This window comes from Anabrus simplex, chromosome 6, assembly GCF_040414725.1.
Source record: "Anabrus simplex isolate iqAnaSimp1 chromosome 6, ASM4041472v1, whole genome shotgun sequence".
Lineage (NCBI taxonomy): Eukaryota > Metazoa > Arthropoda > Insecta > Orthoptera > Tettigoniidae > Anabrus > Anabrus simplex.
Genome location: NC_090270.1, coordinates 171,098,863 through 171,126,361, shown reverse-complemented (window position 1 = coordinate 171,126,361; position 27,499 = coordinate 171,098,863). Strand labels below are relative to the sequence as shown.

General features: G+C 39.4%; 1 protein-coding gene across 6 annotated transcripts in view; it reads right to left on the bottom strand.

The window, feature by feature from the left end:
* The window catches only part of Marf1 (meiosis regulator and mRNA stability factor 1-like protein), an 818,555-nt gene that overhangs the window by 236,021 nt on the left and 555,035 nt on the right, over nucleotides 1–27,499 (bottom strand). For all 6 annotated transcript variants that reach the window (XM_067150043.2, XM_067150047.2, XM_067150048.2 and 3 more), the window contains exon 20: nucleotides 5,997–6,224. In XM_067150043.2, coding sequence (XP_067006144.2) covers nucleotides 5,997–6,224 — 228 coding nt within the window. The remainder of the gene's footprint in view (nucleotides 1–5,996; nucleotides 6,225–27,499) is intronic.

Here is a 27,499-nt window from a genome sequence, read left to right as displayed (position 1 = left end):
ACAAATCGTTTCACTGAAGAAAATTTAAAGTGCCAAGATGCAGGTTTTTTCATCATATTTTCAGCAACCATTTTCCAATTGTTCACCGGCAGTTTCTGCCAAACTTGAAGACTTCAGCATGTTTGCTAAGGATGTCTATTCTGCTGGATTACAGATTATAGGTCATTTCCGTATCTCTCTCTCTCTCTCTCTCTCTCTCTCTCTCTCTCTCTCTCTCTCTCGACTTGAGCAAACACCATGTCATAGGGCAGAAATAAGTGGCCTGTCATAGGAAAGACCAATTCAACACTTTCTATATTAGGCAGAGCTGTGTGTGTCAAGAAATATGAGCACATTGCAATCACTGTAGAATTGCAGTTCTGTCCTTTGCAGTCATCCGCACAAAGTTGTATACTTGTGAAGTTTGACAAATCAGTTTGTGATAACCGATGGTAAACTGCAGATGACATTTCATTAGACCCCTTCTTGAATTCATGCTCCATCCATGTGTATTTGAAAACATTCTCCTTTGACAACTTGGCATGTGAGATACCCCTCACAATGGTAAAATTATAGGTGTACAATTGGCGACTGTAATAGGCAATCTGATCTGGAACTTTTGGATTCACAAGATTCTTTTGGCAGTCAAATGAAAATATTGCCATGCTGTCCCTTTCTTCTTGGAGCTTTTTAAAAAAAAGCTGCAGCCCTTAGTTTGTGTACTCTAAGTTCCGAGATTAAATCATTCTTCAGTGATACGTTCGAACTTTCAAGTTTAATTTTCTCTTTGAGCTCTATGCATTTTGAGCAAGCATCAGTAACTGGTGTTCCAAATCCTATGTTGCAGCAACGCGTAAAAATTTAACGGAAGAACCACTGCTTCACCCTGAGTTCTTCAGGTGATTTGCTGTTATACATTTTGCAAAACTTAAATTTCCGGGTAGATACTGTCTGACCGGTGACTATCCGCGGCAACAGTGACTTTCACAACACTGCAAACTTTCAATGAAACGTTCCACGCGAGTGCCTCTTTTCAGTATACTCTGGTTTGATCCTAGCTCCTCCCCTCTTTTCTGTTGGAAGTTTCTTTGTCGTGAAGTGATTTCTGGCAATCCTCTGAACCTGATCTTTGCTGACATGTAATACATTCAAGAATGTCTTTTGGCAGACCTGAATGTGAAACTGTTCTGTATTAGCAAGTTTTATATAGTACTGAACACTGACACCTTTTCTTGAACTTCCCTCCTTGACAGTTCTTTCCCTTTTGGGCTTCTCTATACTCAGATACTTTAAAATGAATGTATCTTGTTGAATCTTATTGTTACATTCATAAAAGTTTCCATGAAACTGCTGAATGGCAACCATCCGCAATTTACAACATTTGAAGGTTGGACCATTGCGACTACATTGTGGGTAGTCTGGAGGACTAGTAGGCCCATGCCTGCAATTAAATGAATGATTTTTCATCAAGGTACTGTATATCACAAAATTGCTGATGTTTAATATTTCATTATACAACAATATGCTACTTCTCATTACAGTGAAACCTCGTTCCTTCCTCATACGTTTTATTGCTTAGTATGATAACATTTTACGTGGCCCTGAAAGCATTCCTTGTCCATCCCTTGTGGAATGTGAACCTCCCTTGATCTCTTGTCTAGGCCACAGGATGGACGAAGTTTGCGAGATAACAAGCAAGTAGCTTGACCTTGAAGTTCGTCGAGTTTGTGAATATTATAACACCTTGTTACTATGGGTTTGTGTATTCAGTGTTCTAACAAGAAAGTTGAGACGCAGAAGAGAAATTGTTAAATCGTTAACTAATGAAGACAAAATTAAAATACGTCCAGTAGACAAGATTTTCCTCTGCAGAAACATGTTATGAGGTTTCACTGTATTTTAAGAGTAGCAGCTCTCAATTAAACTCTTAGGATGTAACATTCATAGCATACCTATCTTTTTTTTCCCCTTAGTTTTTCTCCATGAATCAGAATCACTCTTCCTTCTTCTCTCTTTACCTTCCGCAACAAGAGCAATATTTTCCGTCATCTTAATACACTCTGTTCACAGCACAAAACTGCATGAAACACTAACACAGTTCAAGAACAACTCAAAGAGTGGACAGACCGGCATAAAACGCGGATAAATTGTAGCGTGAGTCACGTGCTGAAATTATCCCTTCCTATTGGTTGATTGTACGAGGCGAGTTTTGGAACGACAAGCGCCGTGGATAAGGCAAGTTATGGAACAATAGCCTAAGTTTGGTGACAGATTTCTATCGGAAAAGGACAGTTTTGGTGCTTAATTTTGTGACAGCTATCACAAACATCACCAGAAGGCAATGCTACCTCTAACTCATTTTTTTTTAAATGGATAAGACAAGTTTTGTAAGTAAAAATAAATAAAAAATAAAAACAATGAAAATAAAGACAAGAATGAGGAATAAAAATAAGAAAAATGAAATGAAATTACGTATGGCTTTTAGTGCCAGGAGTGTCCGAGGACAAGTTTGGCTCGCCAGATGCAGGTCCTTCAATTTGACTCCCGCAGGCGACCTGCGTGTCGTGGTGGTGGTGGTGGTGGTGGTGGTGATGATGATGATGATGATGATGAAGACGACACATACACTTAGTCCCCGTGCCAGCGAAATTAACCAATTATGGTTAAAATTCCTGACCCTGCCGGAAATCGAACCCGGGACTCCCGTGACCACAGGCCAGCACGCTAACCATTTAGCAATGGAGCCGGACAAAAAAAGTAGACATACAGAGAAAATAATCTAAAATACTCAAGGATATTTCCATACTATGAAAGTACAGGAATTCAAACAGAGATATACCTGAAGTAATAAGAGACTACAATAACAAATACCTTAAGGATCCCCAATTATTAAAAAAAAAGTGTAACATGTGAATTTATAAATCAGAAAGACAGGCCTTTAAATGTTTATTAATGGTAGTGTGTGATTCTGAAAATTTATTCCTGCAGCAAATATTAAGTCAATTTAAATTACATTGTTTTGAGTCTCTAATGTCAATGCTTGAAAATAATCTGAGCTAAACTGTATTAACAGCAATTTTTTAAAGAGACTGCTGCATTTTCTTGGTGCGCGCTAATGCATCGCCTCTGTCCGCTGGGTAATGCGGCGCTCAAATGCTCTGTGTCACTGAGGGATCGATACAATAGGTTACACCTAGTTTTTAAATGCTCTGCCAGACAAATTAAGGAAAATGAGGGCTAATGGTTTTTCCTCAGGGAGTGACTCGAGGAGAGGCATCAGTGAGGCATCTGTATGAGTCACTTCAAGTAGAACAGTAGAGAGACAATGGGGAACAGAGGAGGAGGCAAGACAAGGGAATGGTAGGAAAGGGAAAAGTAGAGTAGATGACAGGAAGAGGGAGGTAGAAGAGGGTCACAAGAGGGAGAGAAGGGAGGAAGAAATAGGCTCTATAGCCATCACGGAAGTTAAGGGCGATCAGAAGTGGAGGGGGTCTAATGAGCTGGGATAGTTGAAGCTCTGGTCATTAGTGACTCAATTGTTAGGTATGTGGGGCAAGAGTGTGGAGGAAAGAAATCAAGTAGGGTGCTATCCAGGAATTACGTTAAGGCAGACACTGAGTAAAGCAGAAGGGAAGGAGAAGGGTGGTAATTTTTGACGTTGGTACCAACAACGTAAAGCAAGCAGGAATATATACTAACATAGTTGGGGATGTTATAAGAGCATGTGAGAAGTTTAAAGGAGTGGAGTTTATGAGTGGGATACTGACTGGACGGTGGTTGTTGATTTAAATGAGACTATGGAGTGGGTACATGGGAAATTAGGAGTGATATTAGTAGATCCAAATGAGTGGGTTGGAGGTAAGTATCTATGCTTAGATGACCTGCAATGGTATGTATAAGTTAAGGGGTTTGTTTAGGAGAGTTATAGGGAAGTACATTTAAAACAATGGAAGCCAGCTGAATCTATGGGCATGGATGCTAGAATGTTATCACAAGGCTAAACCACCACTGCTGGGCCCTCTAGATTGTGAGGAATACCATGGGAAAGAACGAGTCCCTGTGATTAGTACACCTATGCGAGGATGTGAGGTGTCGCTCATATAGTGGTACTAATCACAGGCAACGCCCAGACTTCAACGCGGGATTACTGACCAAGGGACTGCTTCCAAAGCACAATCCTGAACTGATGATGCTAGTTGTCTAAGGGGATCCAAAATCCAGGTCAACGGTCCCTGATAGTGGTACTTATTGCTAGTAAAGTAGAACCATGGTATTTATCATGTTGCAGTACTAATAAAAAGCAGCGTAGACTCACGGTGCTCCACACATTATGGTACTACTCACATGTAATGTACGTCGCACGGGTAATGCAGACCTATGGTGTTTGTCACACAATGGCGCCACTCATAGGCAACGCAAACGAATGATTGTTATAAGAACTGGACATTACCCAACCAACATCAACATAGGCTACAAGTTACTGAGATGAACAAAAGATGAGGGACCATGCAGGGATTACCATCAGGACAAAGCTACGCATAATACCTCAAGCATCAAGAATTATCCAAGCGTGTAATTTTTACAGGCTGGAGAATAAAACTTAACTTAAAATCCCCACCCTCAATTTTGAGAGACTTTGTTACAGTTAGATGTTCGTAGGTGTATGCAGTAACAAATTCTGTTGCTAGATGGCACTTTATAGCAGTTTTTCTTATATTTTTCATGAGTCAAGAATGCAGTGCAAAATGTAATGTATAGTCCACAATAGTAGTAAGTGCAAATAAAACTACGAGAAAAAGAAATAGATGAATTAGTTAATGCAGAAGGTGACATAAACAACTCTGATAGTGAAATAGATGAATAGGGGGCACTGCTCCTGCGTTTGTATGCATAATTTTAGGTCAAAATAGTAGCATTTTGAAAACAAACAAGCCAATGAGCGAAGGATTTCCAGCCCTGGCATAAAAAAAGCTGAAATGGTGGGATTTGAAAACAAATGTTTGAAGTTCACCAAAAAATAAGCTAAAATCGGGAGAAATAATAGAATAATTGGGAGACGGGAAAAACTGCGAAAATCAGGAGTCTCCCACCTAAGTTGGGAAAGTTGGCAGGTATGTTATGGTAATGCCCACAAGCAACACAATCCCATGTGTTCCCCATAGTGGTACTACTCTCAGGCAACGCAGATCTATGGTTTTCTTCACATAGTGGTACTAATCATGTGCAACGTAGACCCATGATGTTTCCCATACAGTGGTACGACTCATAGGTAACGTAGCCCTTGTCTGAACACAGCGGAATGGATCAGTGGAATGCACACGATGGTAGTTATCACAAAAAACGCTCAGACCTGCAGTGTTCCTCACATACCAGTACTGTTCCTATGCAACGCAAACCCATGGTTTTCCTCGCAACGTGGTACTAGTTGCAAGTAACGACGTCAACCCAGGGTGTTCCACACGTAATGGTACTAATCACAAGTAGTCTCATGGTTCTAATGTCATCATCCCTTAGTTGCCTCTTGTAACAGGCAGGGAATACCATGAGTGTATTCAACTGCATCCACCATCCACATTTTTTTTTTTTAATCTTGCCAGTATTGCTGCTACAGTGCCCTGCTTGGCAAACATTTTCACAAATACAGAGAACATGACAAAAATATAAAGAAAACAGCAATGCAGAACTTGCTGCCTCCAAACTTTGTTATAGCCCAGGGTTTTTGAGGGTAGTAGGATTTGTAATAATTGTGTGTGCAAAGACATAAATCCATTTACTGTGCCTCTCTCCTCATGACTGGAGATAAAGATTTTTCTTAAAGCATACATTACTAAAAGGGGACATACCATATTTAAAAATGAAAATATTTCACTGATATCTTCACTTTCTGCATGATGACATACTTGAATTATTTTTGAAGACATCTAGGCAAGTTGATAGATTATAGTAAGTTAAAATCTTATAATGATAAAAACTAGAAAATTAAGCAACATGAAGAGAATACACAGAGCAAAGGTTACCTCTATTGCAGCTGGTATCTTCCCCACAAGTTCTTCTAAACTATTACAGTCAAATGTCTCTGGACACAATGCATGGCCAAATTGACGTAAATAAGCTGAAGAAAGAGCAGGTAAAGTAAGAAATGGCCGCCGAGACAAGTTAATCAACATAATAACTTGGTCTGCAAAAAGTTTGAGCTTCTCCTTGAGAGTGAGGGTCAGCCTACGCTCTCCATCAATCACCTCCACCTGGAACAACAATTCTTGATTAGACAGGTTCGAATTAAAAAATTCTTTCATCTGGAACTGTGTATTAAGGCCGGTCTCCACTGATTAACATTTAACAACAACATGTTAAATGTTGAATACTTTTTCATTTAACATTGTGTCCACACTTAATAAACATGTTTAACTGGAGTTCCTTTGTTTATATACAGGTAGTTCATTATATCAATTTGTGGTAATACATTTAGGTGGCGTCTAGTATTTTCGAACAAGGACAATGGACTCGGATGAAGAGGATTACTGGACGAATTGGCCGTGTGGTTAGTGGCACGTGGCTGTGAGCTTGCATCCAGGAGATAGTGGGTTTGAATCCCACGGTCAGCAGCCTTGAAGATGGGGCCACTTCCTTCCAAATCCTAGGCCTTTCATATCCCATCGTCACCATAAGACCCATCTGTGTCTGTATGACGTAAAGCCCCTTGCAAAAAGGAGGATTTGGCCTTCGTTATTGCCACTGTTGTTTCTTGCTACGATTTAGAAATGCAGTTTTATTAGGCACATTTCCTCCCCTCATCCTGCTCACTGCTTCAAAAGCAAATCACTTTGCAGTATAAACTTTGTCCCCTCCCGCCCCTAACCTTTCTGAACTTCTTGCAATTCTCGACTGTACTGGGAGCGGAGGGATGCTAGTTTTTTTTTCGATGCACTCGCAGGAACAATTATAGATAATTTTGAGTTCCTGGAAACTGTTGGCTTTCTTCGCTTTATCTCTATATTACAATGATGAGACATCCCACAAATGAGGCCTTTCTATTATATCATTAATTAAGTCTCGAGTTATCTCCTTGCTTCACTTCCTTTCTGACTATAAATTTTAGTATAGTGCAGAGAGAGCGATACACGTGCGTGTACTGTATTTGTAACTTATAACAAAGAGAATGTGTTTTGCAGAGTGTTGCAACTATAATCCTACTTCACAGGTAGAAAGTAGTTTGCATCATTTAGGCTATCTGTTGGCATGGAAAAAGCAAAGAAGTTGCCGAAGCTGTGCCAACATCTCATGAACAACGAACTGATTTGACACTTGGAGTGGAAAACACACCAACATGTTAAAAGTGTTAACCTCAATATTCTGAGTTAACATGCAAAGTCAATTGGGAGAGACAATCACAATATACATGTCAATTGTAACATATTGCATTTAATATGTTGGTGTTTAATGTTAATCAGTGGAGAGCGGCCTTTATACAAACACATTTATTTCTCTCGAACTCTCACAGTATACATAACCCTTAAAGGCAGAAAATACATTACAGAGACTATGGAATCACCTGTGATGAATGTGAATATGGTTACTCTGGGGACAACTGGGCCAAGAAAAAGGCTAATGAAAACGTTAAGATTTTGACCCAAGAACCAGCAATGTTAAATCCTGTACTGACAGCCATTTTGTACGATATTTACGTACCAAGTGGATTCATATTTTCATCCTATAGTGAAAAATGTTCCATGACACTGTTGCATATCGTTAAAAAGCTAATGAACCACAGATTCAGATGGTAACTGTAACTTTTCTGTGAGGCTTGATAAAATAAAGAAATTGAGACTTGAAAATGGTGGAATTATTATTCCATGAGCAATTTCAAAATTATAACAACCTAAAATACAAAATGAAACATGAAACACAAAATCCAAGATATGCAAAATGATGCACATAGATGTACATATTATGTGTGAAAGTTGCAAGTCCATGCAATATTATATGATTGATAACAAAATATATATTTTCCCATATATGCTGGCCTGTCTACACCTTGCTCCTCTTCACCCTAGGGCTGCTCCTGTAGTAATGTTCTAGACACCACTGGGTGGATCTTTCTTCTTTGTATGGCCAGGTACGACAATCTTTCTTGTTGACCTGGTAGATGAACAAACTCTTGCTTAGGTCCAAATGGAACTGGAGCCTGAGGTGCTGGCTCATCAGATACAAGATCTTTAATAACTGACAACAAAACTGTACTTGTCCCTTATTGTGAGAACAGAATTTTGTTAACAGATTATGTAAGCATTCTGAAGAACCATGTCAACACCATGCATTCTCTTACTGTAAACCATAATCATGGTAGATTCCACAGTTTCTTTCTCACTTCTACTCCTAACTGGCAGGTCATCAGCATGTGTTCAAGTTGACAGCAGGAAAACTTTCTTACGACTTTTCTTTTCTTTGAAACCCTCTGGCAGAACAGAATTTTTCCTGTAGTACATGGTTTCAGGTGGTTTGTACCTAGAATTTATCAGATCATGCGGCAGTTTTTTAGAATTATTTCTAACTAGCTGATGTACCCGTACTTCGCTATGAGATTCTCAGAAAGACTTTTCTTTGTGGTTTTCCTAACTGAAGTCAACTTAAGCCATTACAGAAACTTCAGTAGGAATGTAGTAATTAAAAGTAATGTTATCATACAAAATACAGCAGAACCTCGATTATCCGTTCCTGGAAACTGCGTTTTCTCGGAATGTGCGTTCAAATTGCATGGTCCCACGAGCATCATAATTAAGTCACGTTGTAAAAATCACACATTATCCGTTCCTCTAAGAAACTATTTCCCGGATCAACTGTAAAGAAATTCCAGCCCCATGAACGCTAAATTCTCAATCAATCGTTTCTTTTAATAAACTGTATCTCACGAAAGGACGGCTATAGCATACTATTGGATCTTGGCGTTAACGCCCCGTCATTGTGATAATTAGAGCAAGTATGGTACTGTACCGGTGCTGGAAAAGCGATCGGCAGTGAACTTGGCATAACGGATCATCTTAGCATCACATTGGGGTGGTATTGTTTAGAGAATCTCGGAAAATCATAAAGCAGAGAGTGGCCACAACAATTGTAAGGAGAGACGGCGTATTTCGACAGCTCTGCTTGAAGACGGAAGGAGTTTCGTCAAATGTTCGCACTTATAAAACGTCCACATTATGTCCAGGGTTACTGGTAGATGTTTATATTTTTACATTTTTTTCGATCGTACCGCCGAACAGGTTTTCGGCACTTTCCTTAAGGCACTATAGAGTAACTGGGCTTTCAGGCAGGAATTAAAACGGCTCCTTCTTAACCAGTGGCGGCGCGTTCTATATGTTCAGTGGTTCAGTGAACCCCCTAGAAATATGCAACTCTTAGTAAAATGGTTAATCAAGTGCATGTTTCTTTAATTACGTCTGTAAATTTGCGCTAGGAGCGATAATTTTGACATCAACACTCGGTTGCTCTCTGGAACCAGCGAAAGGGTTCAATTTCTGGACTGAGGGTGGGCGGCAGTAAAGCGTAAGGTGGGCGAGCACGGCGCGGGGAGGTGTGAGGCAAGGGGGGTAAGCCGAGAACAAAGCTAAACTATCGCTGGTCATAGGACCAGCTATTGGCAGCGCTCAATACGATCTACATTGAACAAGCCCGAAGTTAGCCGATGTACTGTCTCAAAGGGCGCGGTTAAAATTTGGTTTACATGGTACGCTTAGAAGGGATTTTAATTTTTATGATTTTGCGTTTTAGACGTAATTAACCACAATGAATCAAAATATTTTGGTAACTAGGATTTGTACAACATCAATAGGCATACGTAGCCTATGTGTATGTAATTATCGTAAACTTTTAATTAGTAAGAAGTGCTCATGAAAGTAAAATACGTCAACAAATAACAACAGGCTGCCTAACACGTTCTTGAAGCAGTATTTATTTCCATTGGGGGTGACTAAGGGGGCAGAAACATTAGAGAAATCATTACATTTTTATTCCATTTTAACCAGCTGAAACTAGGAATTATAGGAATTTTTAAGAAAAGACATTTGTACAAATTGGTAATTATTAACAAAATTACTATCGAAAATAAGCACAAAATGTTCGTCGCGGCTAACCGATTTGTATAGTGCCACAGCAAGTAGTGGAGACTTCGCAAATGTTATGAGGAAGGATAACAGAGGTAATTTTTGGCCAAGGTCATGGACACTGAGGTATGATTCACCTGCTTGCCGCATGCATTCGTAAGTCTGGCAGTCTTTTTAATATTGTCTGTTAGTTTCTCAGAGTGTTGTCAAATACTAAATGATAGTTTAAAAATTTTTATAATCACGTCATACTTCTATTTAATTGTAATATGTGTGTAATATTGTTTCTTTGGTGAAAGTCTTATTGTATAGTACTGAATCAAAATCTCAAAAAACTATTATTGCCACACTTAAGTTAGTAAACTGTTAACCTTCACCTCTCTGTCGAAATTCGCTCAAAGAGCACATAAAACTGACCATTTTGTAGCTTTTTTGTTCAGTTTTGATGTGTATACCACCCCCCAACCCGCTATATCTCTCAACCCGGCTACTTTCTGTCGTCTGTATATGTTTTTCCCCCCCACTTCTAATTCCCAATCGCCGCTACACTTCATTTCTGACCCATCAGTTCAACCACCTACAGAACAGTACCATAGCAAATATCTACACAAGAAGTGCTCCGTTGTATCTGATGTTTGTTATCACGGTGTTTGGTGGTGTCTTGATGCGCGACGTGTATTCATCAGTCTGGAAATAAATACAGTTTGGTTTCTTATAGAGAATACCTTTCCAACACTTGGTATAAAAGAAAAATGCAGAATAAAGCAGCTGGGCAGGCCTCTTCCCTCCCTGAACAATATTTGGAAGCAAACTAGTAGAGGTAAGGATTTTTGTAGAACATTTAAGCAACAGGTTTACAAGAGGAATACTTGGCTAAGTGGTTGCGATACCATTAATAGGCTTTTCTGTTTCCCGTGCTTGCTTTTTGCTAAGGGTAAGGACATGAATTGGACAAAAACAGGGGTATCAGATCTCAGCCATTTAATACAAAGTATAAAAAAGCACGAAGCATCTATTACACATAAGAGTGCATGTTTGGATTTTTAAGTTCTGCGGAAAACAGATATTAGGCAGCAGCTAAGTAGCGCTTTCAGAAGGAATATTGAGAGACATAACGACTGTGTGAGAAAAAATTAGGTACGTGCTCTCGAAAATCATTGACTTCGTGAAGTTCTGTGGTGAATTTGAACTTTCTTTGAGAGGTCATGACGAAACACTCGATTCAAACCATCCAGGCGTATTCAGACGACTCATTAATTTTACTTCGGCATTGGATACCGTTGTTAGGGATCATTTCAACAGTGCTACAGTCTTGAAGGGATGTCGAAGGACATTCAAAATGACATTCTGGAATGCATGTTGCAAGTGTGTCGCGAGAATATTTTAGCTGAAGTAGCTACTGCAGATTTCGTCTCTGTGATAGCAGATGAAACATCTGATGTGTCTTCAAAGTGTCAGTCATTGTACTTCGATATGTATTAGCTAATGGGGAGCCTGTTGAAAGGTTCTGGACTTTCTTAAACCCAGCAGGAAACGACGCCTTCTTATTAGCCGATTGTATAAAACGGGTCATCACTGAAATAGTTGGAGAGCACAAAGAAAAAATAGTCTCCCACAGTTACGATGGTGGCAATGTTATGAGCGGCCGGCACTCCGAAGTACAAACAATTGTAAGGCAATACTTTACATTTGCTTATTTTGTGCATTGTTATGCCCATCAATTGAATTTAATTCCGGCCCAGGCTGCTAGCCACAGCAAAGAAGTGTAATTGTTCTTTGCCACCATTGGGATGATTCCAGCATTTTTTTTCTCATTCACCTCTGAGCGTGGCTATTCTTGATGACGCTGCGGGCAGAAGAGCTCCGCAAGGCTCAGCTACGAGATGGAATTTTAAATCAAGATGTGTTCTTACATTGCATGAGCATAAGGAAGCAATACTGGAATGCTTGGAGAAAACTGAAGACACAAGCAGACAAACAGCTACTATGAACCAAGTACATGGACTGCATCTGAAAATACAACAGCCAATGCTTACTTTTTGGTTAGAGTTCTTTTTCAGGGTTATGCCTCACGAGGACATTCTATACAACCCAGTACAAAAGCGTTCTACTAACCTTGTATCAGTGCGAAGTGCAGTAAGCTCCTTTGAAACGGCAATTTCAAAAGTAAGGTACAATGTTGACATCGTTGTGGAGGAAACTGTACAAGAAGACAACAGAGGGAAAAGAAGATGCGAAAATAGTTACTACTCGAACATTGCAGTAAAGGAGGTATGTGACCTGATTATAAATCACAGCAAAGAGAGGTTCAACTTCTCCAACCACTTACTGGCCTCCAGCTTACCTGATCACCAATTCTTCCCATCCTTCCAAAATAATTTTCCAGAGGAGAATCTTACGTACCAGTATATTATACAATCCTATCCTTTTCTTGACAAACAAACTGAAGACCAAACTGCAAGTGATTTACTCAAGAAGTGATTTTAAAGAAATGAACAATGCAACTGACTTACTTGTTTTTTTGATGGAGAACAATCTCAAGGAACCTTTCGGAGAAGTGATGAAACTTTTGAAATTAATTATTACTGTCCCCATGACTATTTCTGAAGCAGAAAGATGTTTTTCCACTTTAAAGCGGATTAAGACACTCCTACGGAGCACAATGGATGAAGAAAGACTGTCTGCTCTCGCTATGTTGTCCATCGAGAAGGAGATGACCCATAAATTAGTCGAATTTAATGGGAAGGTAATGGACTTATTTGCCGCCAGGAAGGGAAAGAGGATGGATTTCTTGTACACACAGACGACAGCTGTTATACCAACGCCAGCAACATCTTCAACATAAGACGAAACTGGATCAACTTAAGGTAATTATATTTTATGTTCTCTGTTTTTCATTTCTCGTAGTTCTGATAACTTCTTCGAGTTGCAGCCATGTGCATTCAAAGGAAAGTCACCTTTCTAGTCGAACAATGTCACTACTTTACATCTATGTAAATATTAAGTAACATTAAATTTGGACACGTTATTTTTCAAAGTAGTGAACCTCCAAATGTTTTACCCACGCGGCCCCATTGTTCTTAACATAAATTTAGTAGGTATTTTAATACTGTCAAACCGGTACACGATTATGTTAACGAGACCAGAACAGATGTTGCACGTTACATTAAAAAAGAAAGCCATGGGAGGTCTTGGGATTGCCTATTACTGTTTAGGTCCTAATGACCGACTGAGAATTTTACGTTTTTGTGTTAAAATACCAAAAACCACAGTTGTTTTATTTGCACACGTTACATTTATATAGTTTGTATTATTTCCAACTCATACTGACATGTTCAGCGAGTGCGCTTTCCAGATGACCTCAAGCGCTCAAGGTCACGAATAACCGTAATTTCTGAAGTTTTGATGATATTTCCTTCATCTTTCCAATTTGATTGGATTAATGATGGGCAGAATTGAATTTAATGCATTCGAGAACTTTTGAGAATCAATATGTATATTCGAAACCATGTTTTCGAGTTCAACATTACCTCTAAAAGTCGATGTAGGCCTAATTTACGTGGTACAAGATTTCCAGACATTGCCTGCAAACAGTATACCAGAGACCAAAATACAATTAAAGATTAAGAAAAGAAGGGATTTTGCCATCATGCTGGGCACTTTTGTATCTAATGTGCTTTATTTTATTAGATGAGAGAATTAAAAACTACTTGCAGTCGATTGTCATTTGGCCTGGTGTTATTAGATTCTTCGAAGAGTTTGGCTAATCAAAGTTGATGAACTGAAAGAAGTTTTCACGGGAATCTGACGAGAATTCCCCTGTAAAATTCAATATAAAGTATTGAGATTTTGAACTCGCATACTGGTAATTAATGCGCTTTCGCGGTCCAACATGCCTGCCTCTCATCCAGAGGACCCGGGTTCGATTCCGACCATTTCAGGCAGTTTTACCTGGATATAAGTCTGGTTCCAGGACCACTCAGCCTACGTGATTACCTTTAATTGAGGAGCTATGTAATGGTGAGATGGCGACCCCGATGTAGAGAGCCAGGAATATTGGCAGAGATGATTCGTTCCACTGACCATGCGTCACCTCGTAATCTGCAGGCCTTCAGGCTGAACAGCGGTCGCTTGGCAGGCAAAGTCCCATTGGGGCTGTAGTTTGGTTTGGTTTGGTTTAGGAGTTTTTGTAAGATTATAATTATACATATTTCATTTTTGTGATGTTTAGCCAAATTGTTAATGGTTTTCATACATTCCAAGATTTTCCGTTTTCCCGTGTTGTACGTTTTATTTTCATGGTCCCTCGAAAAACGGAGAATCTAGGTTCCACTGTACGCGATCCAATGAAAAACCGCACATTTTCTCACTTTAACGAATAGTACTATGGTTGAAATAATAACATTAAGTTATTTATTAGACCACCTAATCAATACAAAATCGTCTTGGATGATTAGGTGGTCTAATAAATAACTTAATGTTATTATTTCAATCTAATATCATCAATACGGACCAAAAATGATATTTATTACATGTAATAGTACTATGGTTCCGATCTAACAGTCCAAAGTTCCACTGCTTGAATGACCAGGCCGCAGACAGCCGTGAACACTCCTCTGCCATTATTCTGTTAAATATGCAGACTGCTCATTCCAATCAGAACCTCAAAGTAGGGATTGAATAGTTCGAAAGCTATGATGAACCAGCGTGTTACGTACCAGTAATATCAGAAAATTTATGAACCAGGGGAATGGCATGCTAAAGAAGAAAGTTATCAATCTCCTCATCTACTTCCCGCCATTCAGGCAGGCTGTTATACTCGGCATGATCAGGCCAGTTGGCTGTGTGGTTAGGGGTGCGCTGCTGTGAGCTTGCATCCGGAAAGTAGTGGGTTCGAACCCCACTGTCGACAGCCCTGAAGATGGTTTTACATGGTCTCCCATTTTCACACCAGGCTGTACCGTAATTAAGGCCAGGGCCGCTTCCTTTTTACTTCTAGCCCTTTTCCTATCCCATCGTTGCCGTAAGACCTATCTGTGTAAAGCAAATTTTTTTTAAAAACTCGGTATACAGCAGTAATCCCATCCATCGAAGATGAGTTGCAACAGGGACACAAAGCACATCCCAACAAACAATGGCCAGTGTAATGCTATTGTTGATCAATGTTATGAGCTTTCTGTATTGTTGGTCTTCAAATTCAGTTTTCTTTCGACTCTGTGATATTAGGCCATCTTAACAAAATTATTTATAGCGTAGACTGTAGTCCCTTATTCCCTGACTTTGCATACTGATTTTCATTAAATTCTGTTTACCTATTTTTTCATGACTCGGCGCTGATATGGACTTAGCAACAAAAATAAAAATTCATGAATATCTCTGTTATCTAAGCCTGTATGGTGAAAATGCATAAGACATAAATGATTGGAAATTTAATAATATATAACTTTAGTTATGTAGTATTTGTCGATAGGACCACTAATAACACAAATATTTGAGAAATTTTAGGCTTTCCCCTAAACTACCATTTCTCTCGGCGATAATAAGATTAAATAACCTAGGTTACAGCAACTTATTCCCCAACTTTGTATACCGATTTTCATTAAGATACAATCATTAATAACAAATATTTGAGAATTTAATTTTAGGCCTTCCCTTAAACTACCATTTCTCTCTGTGTGAATAAGATTATTTATGGCCTAGATTGTAGCGACTTACTACCGGACTTTACATACCGATTTTCATTAAATTATTTTCAGCGGTTTTCTCGTGATGCGTGTACATACATACATACATACATACATACATACATTACGGAAAATTAAAAAGTGCATTTCCTAGTTACTATGGACACGATCGATACAGAAATACCATACTTTTCACATTCTGAGCAATGTACAGACAAAACTCTTATTTTATACATGTACCGGGCGGTACACCTCCACGCCGCGCGTTCAAAATGAGCGCCTTTAAGAACTCCTCTCTCTACCAAATGTGAAACCAATAATACAACAAGTTAGAACTTTACTCTGAAGATATCACCACAAATCTGATATAATTTTGTTATTGTGAAGTTTCCTGTACTGTGTAAATTTCTACTTGTTTTGTTCACCCTTCATCAATAAGTTTGGATATTCTTCCATAGATGTCGCTGCTGAAACACTATGATCATGCACCCTGGTGCGAAGTGAATGAACTTTGGATTTAAAGAAGTTTTGTATCCACAAGTTTTTTTTACTAATTGATGGTCATTTATTTTTGGGTTGGCAATATTTATTTTTTCTTTCCACCAGCTTTGAATCTAGCCAATCCCGAATTTCTGTAATTAATTTTCAACCTATCACAGCCTTCTTCTTCGTCTTCTTCTTCTTCTTCTTCTTCGATTTTGAGTGTAACTTTTAAATCAACCAATAAAACGAGAGGGTGTGGCTTGTTTAATCTTGAATGGTCTCGAACTTTCCCCGAGGGTTTATAAACTGCGGATTTTCACGTATCTTGGCCAATTGATCGTCATCTAACCTAGCATGTGTGTCAAGCAGGAGGCGGGAGGCGCCTCCATCAGGCAGCAATACACCGACAAGGTAACTGCCACATAACATCTTTATTTCTTGCTTGCTCCGCAGTTTAACCTGAGGGAAAGATCCAAATCATCACCTATGTAACCTACTTTTCTGAAAATGTAACTTCTGCTGGCTTATGTAATAACTTCATAAAATCGTTAACTGTAAATCGGGGATAGAGAGTGATGTACCCTCTCGAGCTCCCCTTCATATTGGTTTGAGGTGACTACATTTTGTAACTGGTTTTCTTCCTTTCCGTAATGTCTTAATTTATTCTTATACAAGTCACCTCAGTAGTTTGGGAATAGCCCCTGTTTCACAGGCCTAGTGCCCTTTAGGTTTTAAGTGTTCATATCGAGGAGCGCAAGTATTCGCCTCCTTTCATTTTGTGTTAGGGCCACTTATTTAACTGGTATTTCTTTTTACACGAAGGCCCTATAGGTTGGGTACGAGATACCCCTGTTTCAATTTGTAATTTGGGCCATGGGCGTCCAAAAGTTGTAAGATATTTTTGGTGTTGCCTTGAGTAGGCTTGAAAACTGAGAGCCTGTTAGCTCTTTTTCAAAGTAAGATTACTGTATGCCTCTTGAAGGCTAGGTGTTGTATGTTGGGAGCAAGTGCTCCATGAATTTAGGGGATTTCTGCCCTTTGAACAAATTCAGGCTCGTGTGTAAAATTTGAGCTGAGAGCTCAAAAATTTGAAAACTAGGGGAATGTAGCCCAAGAGTGTTAAAGTTCTGAAATCTTGGATTTTTCTAAGTCTTGTTTCTAATTGCCATTTTGGACCTGAAATGTCATTGTTATCTCACTAAGTGAAAAGTTGTTACGTTTGTTGTTTTTCGAAAATATAACCTTCAGTTTAAGTTTTTAAATTATTTTCTTGACATTGTAATTAGACCCATTCCTCCCGGCGCCTTCCTTCACCTCTTCTGCTCCAAGAGTAACTCCGTAACAATATATATAGATTGTTCCAGTCAACATAAAGTCCTTTTGATACAGAGCCTCTGCTGAGGAATTTTTCTATAGAAATTGTTGGTAATCAAGTGATATCCCTTCCCACATACGTTGCTTTTGTCTACTAATTCCATGACCACCTGATGAGCAAGTCCTTCTCGGTTCCTCCTTTCAAAAAGATTTTTTTGTTTTTTTTTGCTATTTGCTTTACGTCGCACCGACACATATGTCTTATGGCGACGATGGGATAGGAAAGGCCTAGGAATGGGAAGGAAGCAGCCGTGGCCTTAATTAAGGTACAGCCCCGGCATTTGCCTGGTGTGAAAATGGGAAACCACGGAAAACCATCTTCAGGGTTGCCGACAGTGGGGCTCGAACCCACTATCTCCCGATTACTGGATACTGGCCACACTTAAGCGACGGCAGCTATTGAGCTCGGTAAAAAGATCTTTTCCGCTATAAAGTTCCATATGAATTATGTAACCAGTACAACTTTCGCACGACTGAAACTTCTTCCACCCAAATCTAGAATGACACTTACTTGGTATATACTGTATATAAACACAACAATTCTTCATCCCTGTCATTGATTCATCTACACATGTTCTACTGGCACAAAATGATGTTTGAAATACCTGTTTATGTGATCCATAAAACACTTAACTTTGTGCTAAGGGTCAAACCCAGCTTGGCCACATGGAATGTGCTTGTTAGAATTTACATGAAGAAATCTGCTTATAAGTTCAAACACTTCCAAAGGCATCGTTCTGGAGAAGTAATTTATTTTTTTGTAATGGTGCTTGGTTTCAGTCATGTTCATTCTTCCTTCTAATTGTTAGTCCCATATTCAAACATACTGAAATAAACTTTGTCAAGATTGTAACAGTGACATTCTTTCCACTTGTGATACCTACTGTGAGGGTGGTTGGCTAAATCTCTGTGTTTGGAGAGGAATTTGAGGCATACTTGTTAGTTTCCCTCATTAACAGTGACCTAACTTGTGTTGTGAAGAACTAGTAGAAATAATCAATAGGTGTTGCATTTTTACCCGGAGTATTTCATGGGTCAGGATTTCTCGCTAGGAAGTCATGTGGTGTGGGAGGAGACTCAGTGGGTGTAAATCCGGACCCAGTGCTAGTCGCAGGTATTTGAGGACTGTCATCATCACCACTCTCACTATCTGTATAAGGAGGTATTTCTCTAATACTATAATTTCCTTGTTCACTATCTTCATCGCTCACTAAATCACCTACATCTTCAAAATCGGAACCATCAATTTTGTCCAGCCAACACGCCGTTTTTTTAGATGACTGACTTGAATGAGCCATGTTATAATGCACGTGGGTGTACGATATCATGTTATAAATGTTATTGCAGCAGCTATGCTACAAACAAGCTAACTAAAACAAAAAAAATTGTAGACAAATTACAGCAACAAAGGTGCACTTTTAATGTTATTTGCTTTACATCCCACTAACTACTTTTACGGTTTTCGGAGATGCTGAGATGCCAGAATTTAGTCCCACAGGAGTTCTTTTATGTGCCAGTAAGTCTACTGACGTGCCACTAAGTCTACTGACACGAGGATGATGTATTTGAGCACCTTGAAATACCACCGGACTGAGCCAGGATCAAACTTGCCAAGATCGGGTCAGAAGGCCAGCACCTCAACCGTTTGAGCCACTCAGCCCGGCTGGGTGCATATTTAGCTCCCTAATACATATAATTACAGCCTCACAATAAGAGTGGTGGTGGTGGTGGTGGTGGTGGTGGTGGTGGTGGTGGTGGCAGCAGCGACGGGTATTGTTTTAAGGTGGAGTACAACTAGGCAACCACCCTCTATCATACTAATCAGAGAGAAAAAAATAGAAGGGACCCGACACTTTGAAAAATGAAGGTATCAGCCAAAGGAAGACAAGGGCCATGAAGGGCGTGAAAATGAAGGAGACCCTAGGCCTCGGAACCTAATACTATCGGGGTCAGAAAAGAGCAAGAGTTGACCAAAGGAGGTCGGATAGGATAGATGAAAGCGAGGAGCCCGGCACATGCAAGTGGAAGCAATGCCAGGACTAACCTGAGGGCCCTGAGGTCGCCAACTCAAGCTACCAAGCTGAGAGCCTCCGGGGCCCCTTTTAGTCACCTCTTACGACAGGCAGGGATACTGCGAGTGTTATTCTACAGCTCCCAACCAGAGGGGGACCTCAAAATAAGAGCGCTGGCAATAAGTACAGCGCCATTACACAATATATTTTGGTTCGTATAGCAGCGAGTCACTCATTTATTTCCAAGGAAACTTGTATAAGGAGATTGTTTCTATGGATGAAAATGAGTAAGAAGCTTCTGCAAAACTTCTAGGACCAGAAGAGAAGACATGGCATGCCATCTGTTACTAAAACAGTGCTATTAATTTAAAAAAAATGAAAATGCATTGAAGAATTGACTTGGATGCTACAGAAGTTGGCAAACCGTCGATTCATTAATGTTTGCCAGTTCTAGGGTTAAAGAGACATGGTAAGTTGAAAGAAATAAGAGAATAAATGCATAGGAAATATAATGGAAAGGACAAGGAATGATATCAGGTGAACATAGCCTGATCAGCAGTGGAGGAAATACAAGTAGTAACGGGATTGGATATCTTCAGTAAATATCCGTGAAGCCAAACATAATTGACTTCACTTCAAATGACAAAGTGTTCTTTGAGAGTTTGATCAAAATTCTGTTACATTACAATGTTTTCTGTGTGTGCCCCACAGCGGAGGCAAAAGAAGATAAAGATTAATTTTACTGAAAACTGACCATAAACATGTGAAAATAGGAAGAGAAAACTTGTATAGAAGTATAACAGGAAAAGAAAGCTTGCATGAAGTAAGTAGTGACAATGGTTTAAAACACAGATTTTGCCATTGGGAAGGAGATGGTAGTAAAACGTACTTTGCATCCACGAAAGGACATTAAAAAGGAGACTTGGGTCTCACCAGATGACGTTACAAGGAACCAAATAGACCATGTGATTGTAGACAGCCAATATGCAACAGATATCATAGATGTTAGCAGTTTGAGAAGAGCTGATGATACAGATCACTATTCAGTCAGAATAAAGTCATCATTTTACAGTTCTTGTTTCCCTGGTATTGTTAGCGAGCCTTTTCCACTCTGTCTTATTGAGATACGTTCTCTTGCTAACGACATTCTCTAGTGTCTTTCCCTGATCTGTAAGGTCCATCTTTATAATGTCCATCCAGTGGGTTCTTGGTCTTTCCACCATTTGTTTTCCTGCCACATAGCTGTCCTGTTTGGCTCCATTACGATTACATGCGCAAATCACCTCAATCTGGATACGCTGACTCAATTTAACAAAGAGGTCTCAATCCCAGCTTTCGTTCTCACCATGCATTCCTTAACTTGTCCAATTTTGTTTTCAAATTGCGCACCTTAGGAACTTCATCCCAGATGCCTGTAATCTTGACAAGTCCTTAGTGAGGATACACATTTCAATACCATATTGAAGTATTGATTGAAGATCGCTAGCTTTGTTTTTGCTGGTACTTTGGGGTCCCAGAGGAGTGTTCTTAGTTGCTGTTGTAAGTGAGAGAAATTCTGCACTCTATTCGCCGCCTCCTTTATGGCTAGTGTGCTCGAAATTACACTGCCAAGGTATGCAACGTTTTCCACACTTTTCAGTCGATTGTTTTGTAACAATGTTCACTGCTTGCCCTACTATGCTTATTGCCATCACTATAGTTTTGGCTTCGTTTATCTTGAAACAATTTCTGGAACTTACCCTTCCATTCATTGGGTCTTAACTGTATTTGTTCCTCTGTTTCTCCCCAGATCATAATGTCATAAGCAAAAGCCATTGCATTAATTTCACCAGAGGTTTGATGCTATTCATAATGTCACTCATGTATGTGATACACAATAATGGGGTACTACACTGTCTTGCAAGACTCTCTACTTCTGGTCTGGAACCAGGATGAATGTCCATCACCAAATTGCACACAGCTATACAGGGCTCATATAGCATCTGAACTTTCCTCACTAGTCCCTCCGACAAATTCCATTCTCACGCATTCCCATATCTTCTCTCTTGTAATGATGCTTTTAAACATTTCTTTTTTTGTTGCTATTTGCTTTACATCGCACCAACACAGATAGGTCTTATGGTGACGATGGGATAGGAAAGACCTAGGAATGGGAAGGAAGTGGCCGTGGGTTTAATTAAGGTACAGCCCCAGCATTTGCCTGGTGTGAAAACAGGAAATCACGGAAAACTATCTTCAGGACTGCCGACAAAGGGGTTCGAAACCAATATCTCCCGATTACTGGATATTGATTTTTATAAATTATAAATGTATAATGTATTGAACAGGTGGATCATAATAAAACATTGTTATTGTAAATCAACAGATTTCAATACGGATTACAACATGAGATTAGTCTCTTGCAATACTGGATACTGGCCACACGTAAGCGACTACAGCTATCGAGCTTGGTCTTTTCAACATCTAAGGAAACCATGAACAGATATCGGCCTTCACTTCAGTCCTAGCCATACCGTTACTCTTCTAAAGGTGGCTCCAAGATGACTCTTAATCTGGTCTCTATGATCTTATCGAGAATTTTATACCCAAGAGAAGGGAATGTTATTCCCCAATAGGCGGAGCATTTTTGACAATTTCCTTTCTTAAACTGGGAGATAATGACCCCCTTGCTCCAATCAAGAGGTATCTTGTCATCCTTCTACTTCAATGTGTTACACAAGCCGTGTTCGCGTGTCGCCTAGTGGCATGCATTATAGGTTCACCAACCCTGCTCTAAAGCATACAGATCACGGTTTACATGCCAACTTTGTAAAAGACATGTTGCTGCATGATGAAGATTTTCTGGATCATGTCGTGTTCAGTGATGAATCGACATTTCAATTAAGTGAAATAATTTACTTGAAATATTTTCTTTTCAGACACTCACTTCAAACCAAATTAAATAATAGATCACTACATCTGATAAAAAGGAAATTCAAGTTATGAATGTTCCCCTTCAAGCTACATACAAACCATTACCCATATTATTATTGAACAAAACATAACTTATAAATCAAGTGGCTCATCTATACAGATGGGGAATGCCAACTCCCAGATCAACTCAAGAACGTTTGGTTGCTGTAGGAGCGACAACATAGTTCGGCACCAACTGCAGAAATTTTAATGAGTCGCTTGGTTTCAATTTAGAATGTGTTGTTGGACTTCATCAATGTTTTAAATTTGGATTTAAATTGAGACATACCAGATTGTTATGAAATTCATAAGTGATGACAGGACATGTGAACACTCATAATGTGCGCATCTGGGGATCCGCAAATCGCCATGAGATGGTACAGTTGCAACATAACCCCTCTAAATTGAATGTTTTTTTGTGCTACATCCCGGTGGAAAGTTTATGGGCCTTTCTTTTACCCTAAAACAAGTGTAACTGGTGTTTCTTATATTGACGTGCTTGAACAATGGCTCTTTCCTCAATTACAAGAAGTGGAACCAGAGAACCTTATCAGGCTGCCTCATTGGCATAACTCAGTACATGATTGGTTAAGCAATGTCATATCTGATCGCTGAATTGGCCGCAAGGAACTGGATGACAGAACTTGTTTCGCGTGGCCTCCACGTTCACCCTATCCAACGCCATGCGATTTTTACCTTTGGGGATTCGTCAAGGATCGTGTGTTTGTACTTCCGCTGCCAGCCAACCTAATTGATTTAAGAAACGGGATTGAAGCAGCTGTTGCAACAATTATTCCATACATACTGAGCAAGCTGTGGGATGAACTCGGCTATAGACTTGAGATGTGCCGCATGACGAATGGTGCTCACGTTGAACACGTGTAGAACAAACCGAGTTGATCTTTCACTTTATGTAACAGGTGTCCACAATTTGAGTTACAGCATAGTACAGAACGCATTGTAATGATTGTAGGAGTCTGAAATTTTGTAGATATGCTAACTAAACAATGTCATTATAAGTTAAGAACTTCATTTTCCCGTATCGAACTGAGATTCACAATTAGAATTAAAGAAGATTCAACCTATTCAATACAAAGTGTGTTGTTCAAGGTGTTCACAACATGTTATTTATTATTACTAGTACCGGTTTCGATGCTTAATGGCGTCATCATCAGCTAGAAATCACAAAGTGGGCAGGGTACACAACATAAAATTGTATACATGATACATGCATTGCAAATTACAAATGATTGACAGTTTTTACATTAAGAGCTAGATGAATAATGAGTAAAATATGATGGCATAATATAATGCATAGAGGCGTTGTAGTCTAATGGGGTAGGTAGGTACTGTACAATAAAATTGGACTGATAAATGAGAGTATTAGTATAATAATAAAACGATGCGGTAAAATTGTCCACTCTTGTGTTGTTATCAATGGATTTATAGAAGTCCAGGTCCAGTATTGTGTGTGGTTGGCAAGACCATCAAATATTTGTTTAAGGCCGGTACGCCTGACGAGTGGTTGATAAGGTTGAATTTTGAGGTCGTCTCAGCTCAACATAGGTGATGAAGCTTAAAAGGAAGAAAAGCTAAGTTAATGAAATGGATAGCTAAAGATGGGATCGCGGCTGAATGTGATGGAATATGGGACTCACCTTGCTCAGTGTGCTGGTTGTGTGTTGTGAGAAGGGTTGTGGACGAGTGAGATAAATGTGAGTAAGTTGAGTGAGAGTGGAGGAGAGGTGGGAGGGGCAGGAAAAGGAGAGGGTGGGGGGAAGGAGAGAGGAGGGGAGTGGAAGGGATGGGAAGGCAGAGTTTAAGCCGGGTCAGGGGGATGGAGTGATGGTAGTGTGCGACATAGGAGAGTGTTGTGCAGAGCGTAAAAGATCGATTTCTTCTTCGTGGATTTGATGCCTCTAAAGACTTCGATTAGAAAGTCGAAAAGAATATTAGGTTTTTCTGAAATTTCATTGAGGTTTAGAATGGGATTAAAAAATTGGTCTAAATGAATAAAACAGTTTTCCGTAACATCGAGTAAAGGGCCTTTGTTTATGTTCTTGAGAATTTCTAGGTCTTGTTCTATGGTAGTGAAATTATGCTTTGAGTCATGTATGTGTTGGCCTATTGTAGAAAACCTATTATACTTAATGGCATTGACGTGTTCTAGGTATCTAACTTTGAAACTTCTTCTGGTCTGTCTGATGTATGAGGAAAAACAGTTATTACATTTGAAACGATATACACCTGACTTTGCGTGAATGTCGGATTTGTTTATTTACTTGGAATTGTGCACTATTTCTATTGTTGGTTCTGTACGAAATTTTAATATTATGTTCCTTGAAGATGTTAGTTATACTGTGTATGTTTTCATTGAAAGTGAAGGTGGTGTATAGGGTGGGGTTAGGTCTTTCTTTGGTTAATGTTGACTTTAGTCTGTGTTTACATTTGTTGATAATGCGTTCTATGAATGAGGAATTATATTCCGTTATATTTAGCGATGGCACGTATGGTATTCAGTTCTTTCTTTAGATTTCCTTAGATAACGGTATTTTTAATGCTCGGTCTACCATACTGTAGTAAGTAGCGCACTTATCTGTGTATGGGTGTGTGGAGTCTCTTCTGATAGTTGTCGCTGTTTTTGTTAGTTTTCTGTAGATATTATATTCTAGTAAGGAAGGCAGTCTCTTAATTGTAAGGTCTAAAAAATTTATCGAGTTATTGGACTCTGACTCCAATGTAAATTTTATATTAGAATCTATATTGTTTAAATTGTTGAGGGTGGTAACTGCATTTACCGTTCTGTCATCTAGAATAACCAGAGTGTCATCGACATATCTGGACCAGAAAAGTATGTTTGAGAAGATATTGTTATTAATTGCCGTGTATTCTAGGGAATCTATGTATATCTCTGCCAAAATTCCTGAGGCCGGCGACCCCATAGCCAGTCCATCTTGTTGGTATATAAATTTGTCAAATGTGAAACAGTTGTTGTGAATCACTAGTTTTAGGACCTGCATGAAATCCTGGATTTCGAGTTTACTTAGCCCACTATGTGCTTTTAGGTTATTTTGAATTAAGGGAAGGAGTTTTTTAGTGTTAATGCTGGGATACATATTGTTGATATCAAATGAACGAAGGGTGTGAAACGGTTGTATTTTAAATTTGTTCAGTTTTTTAATTAATTCAATAGTGTTTTTTTACAGATTTTTTCGACTGATATTTATAATTTTTACCAAGGAATTTCTGAATGAACTGGGCCAATTTGTATAACGGGCTAGGTCTGTAGTTAATGATGGGGTGTATCGGGACGCCGGTCTTATGGATTTTGAGGAAAGTTTTGGTGGTAGGCAGACCGGGATTCATATTAAGTAATCGTGGTTTTTTTTTTTTTTTGTTCTGTAAAAAGGAATGATGTATTTTTTAAAGTTTGTTTTAGGAGACGTTGGATTTGCTGAGTGATTTCTAGCTGATGACGCCATTAAGTGTCGAAACCGGTACTAGTAATAATAAATAACATGTTGTGAACACCTTGTACAACACACTTTGTATTGAATAGGTTGAACCTTCTTTAATTCTAATTGTGAACTAAGCAATGCGCTCAGGAATTATGCTACAAAAATTATTAGTTCCAAGTTTTGCCACCAGGCAAAAATACTGCGCTGTAAGCAATGGTAGGGGTCACAGAAAAAAGGCAGGAAAGATCAAACACATGATAACTGTAGTTCTAGGAAATTCATTAGCATTTATGGTTACAAACACTGTTCAATATGGCCTCTGAACTCAGCAACATGCTCCATCCGTAACAAGGAATGGTCGACAGTTGCCCGCAGCACATTGGGTGAAATCAGACCGACATGTCGTCGTATGCTGGCCTTTAGATCAGACAGAAACCGGATATGTCCCTGATACACGATCTTTCAAATATCCCCACAACTAGATGTCGCATGGATTTAGGTCGGGGGACCTTGATGACCACGCATCTGGAAAATGCCTAGAGATAATGTGGTCGTTACTGAAGTTTTCTCTAAACAATTCTTTCACCTTGCGAGTGATATGTGGTGTTGCTCCATCTTGCATGAAAGTAACAGTGTGGTCACAGTTGCATTCCTGCAAAGCTGGAATCACGTGCTGCAAAAGGAGGTCCCTATAATGGGCCACTGTCACTGTACACCTAAAAGGCCCATGAGGAGTCATCTCCTCAAAGAAAAACGGACAGAGAAAGAAGGAGCTTGTAAAACTACACCAAATAGTCACGTAAGCTAAATGCAATGGTTATTCCTGCACAATGTTTGGAGGAGTCGAACCCCATATGCGACAGTTCTGTGCATTCACTGTGCACCACGTCAGTCCACAGAATATTCCTCGGCCACATGCTGAGTACTTCCATGCGTGACAGAAATCGAAGGGCAAAGTCACTGCATTGTGCAACATCATGGGGTTTTATTTGTGAACAGTATGAAGGGATACAAGTGTAAAATACACCGAAAAATCTTGTGAAGTGTTGACCGGGGTAGCAACAATTCAAGTGACACGGCTTGAGCACTGGTTACAGAACTGGGAGAATGTCTTGCATGGTTTGCTACAGCAACTTAATCAACAACATCCATAGGAATGGGCCGTCATTCTCTCCCTGGTGCGACACCTAATTGACCTGTTTCCTTGAATTTCTTAATAATTTTCTTCAGCCCATTACTAACGATGGGACCTCTTCTCTGCTTTTTCTGTTGGCGATATACCTGAAATGCAGCATTGCTTTTGTTGCCATTCTGATAAAACAACTTCACTAGTAGTGCACGGTGTCTCTTCCCAATAGGCATTATGTTTCACTCAGGATAGTTCAAGTCTCTTACGTTATAATGAAGATTCATTTCACAAAAGGAATCAACATGCGTCACCAAGCAAGAACCAAGGA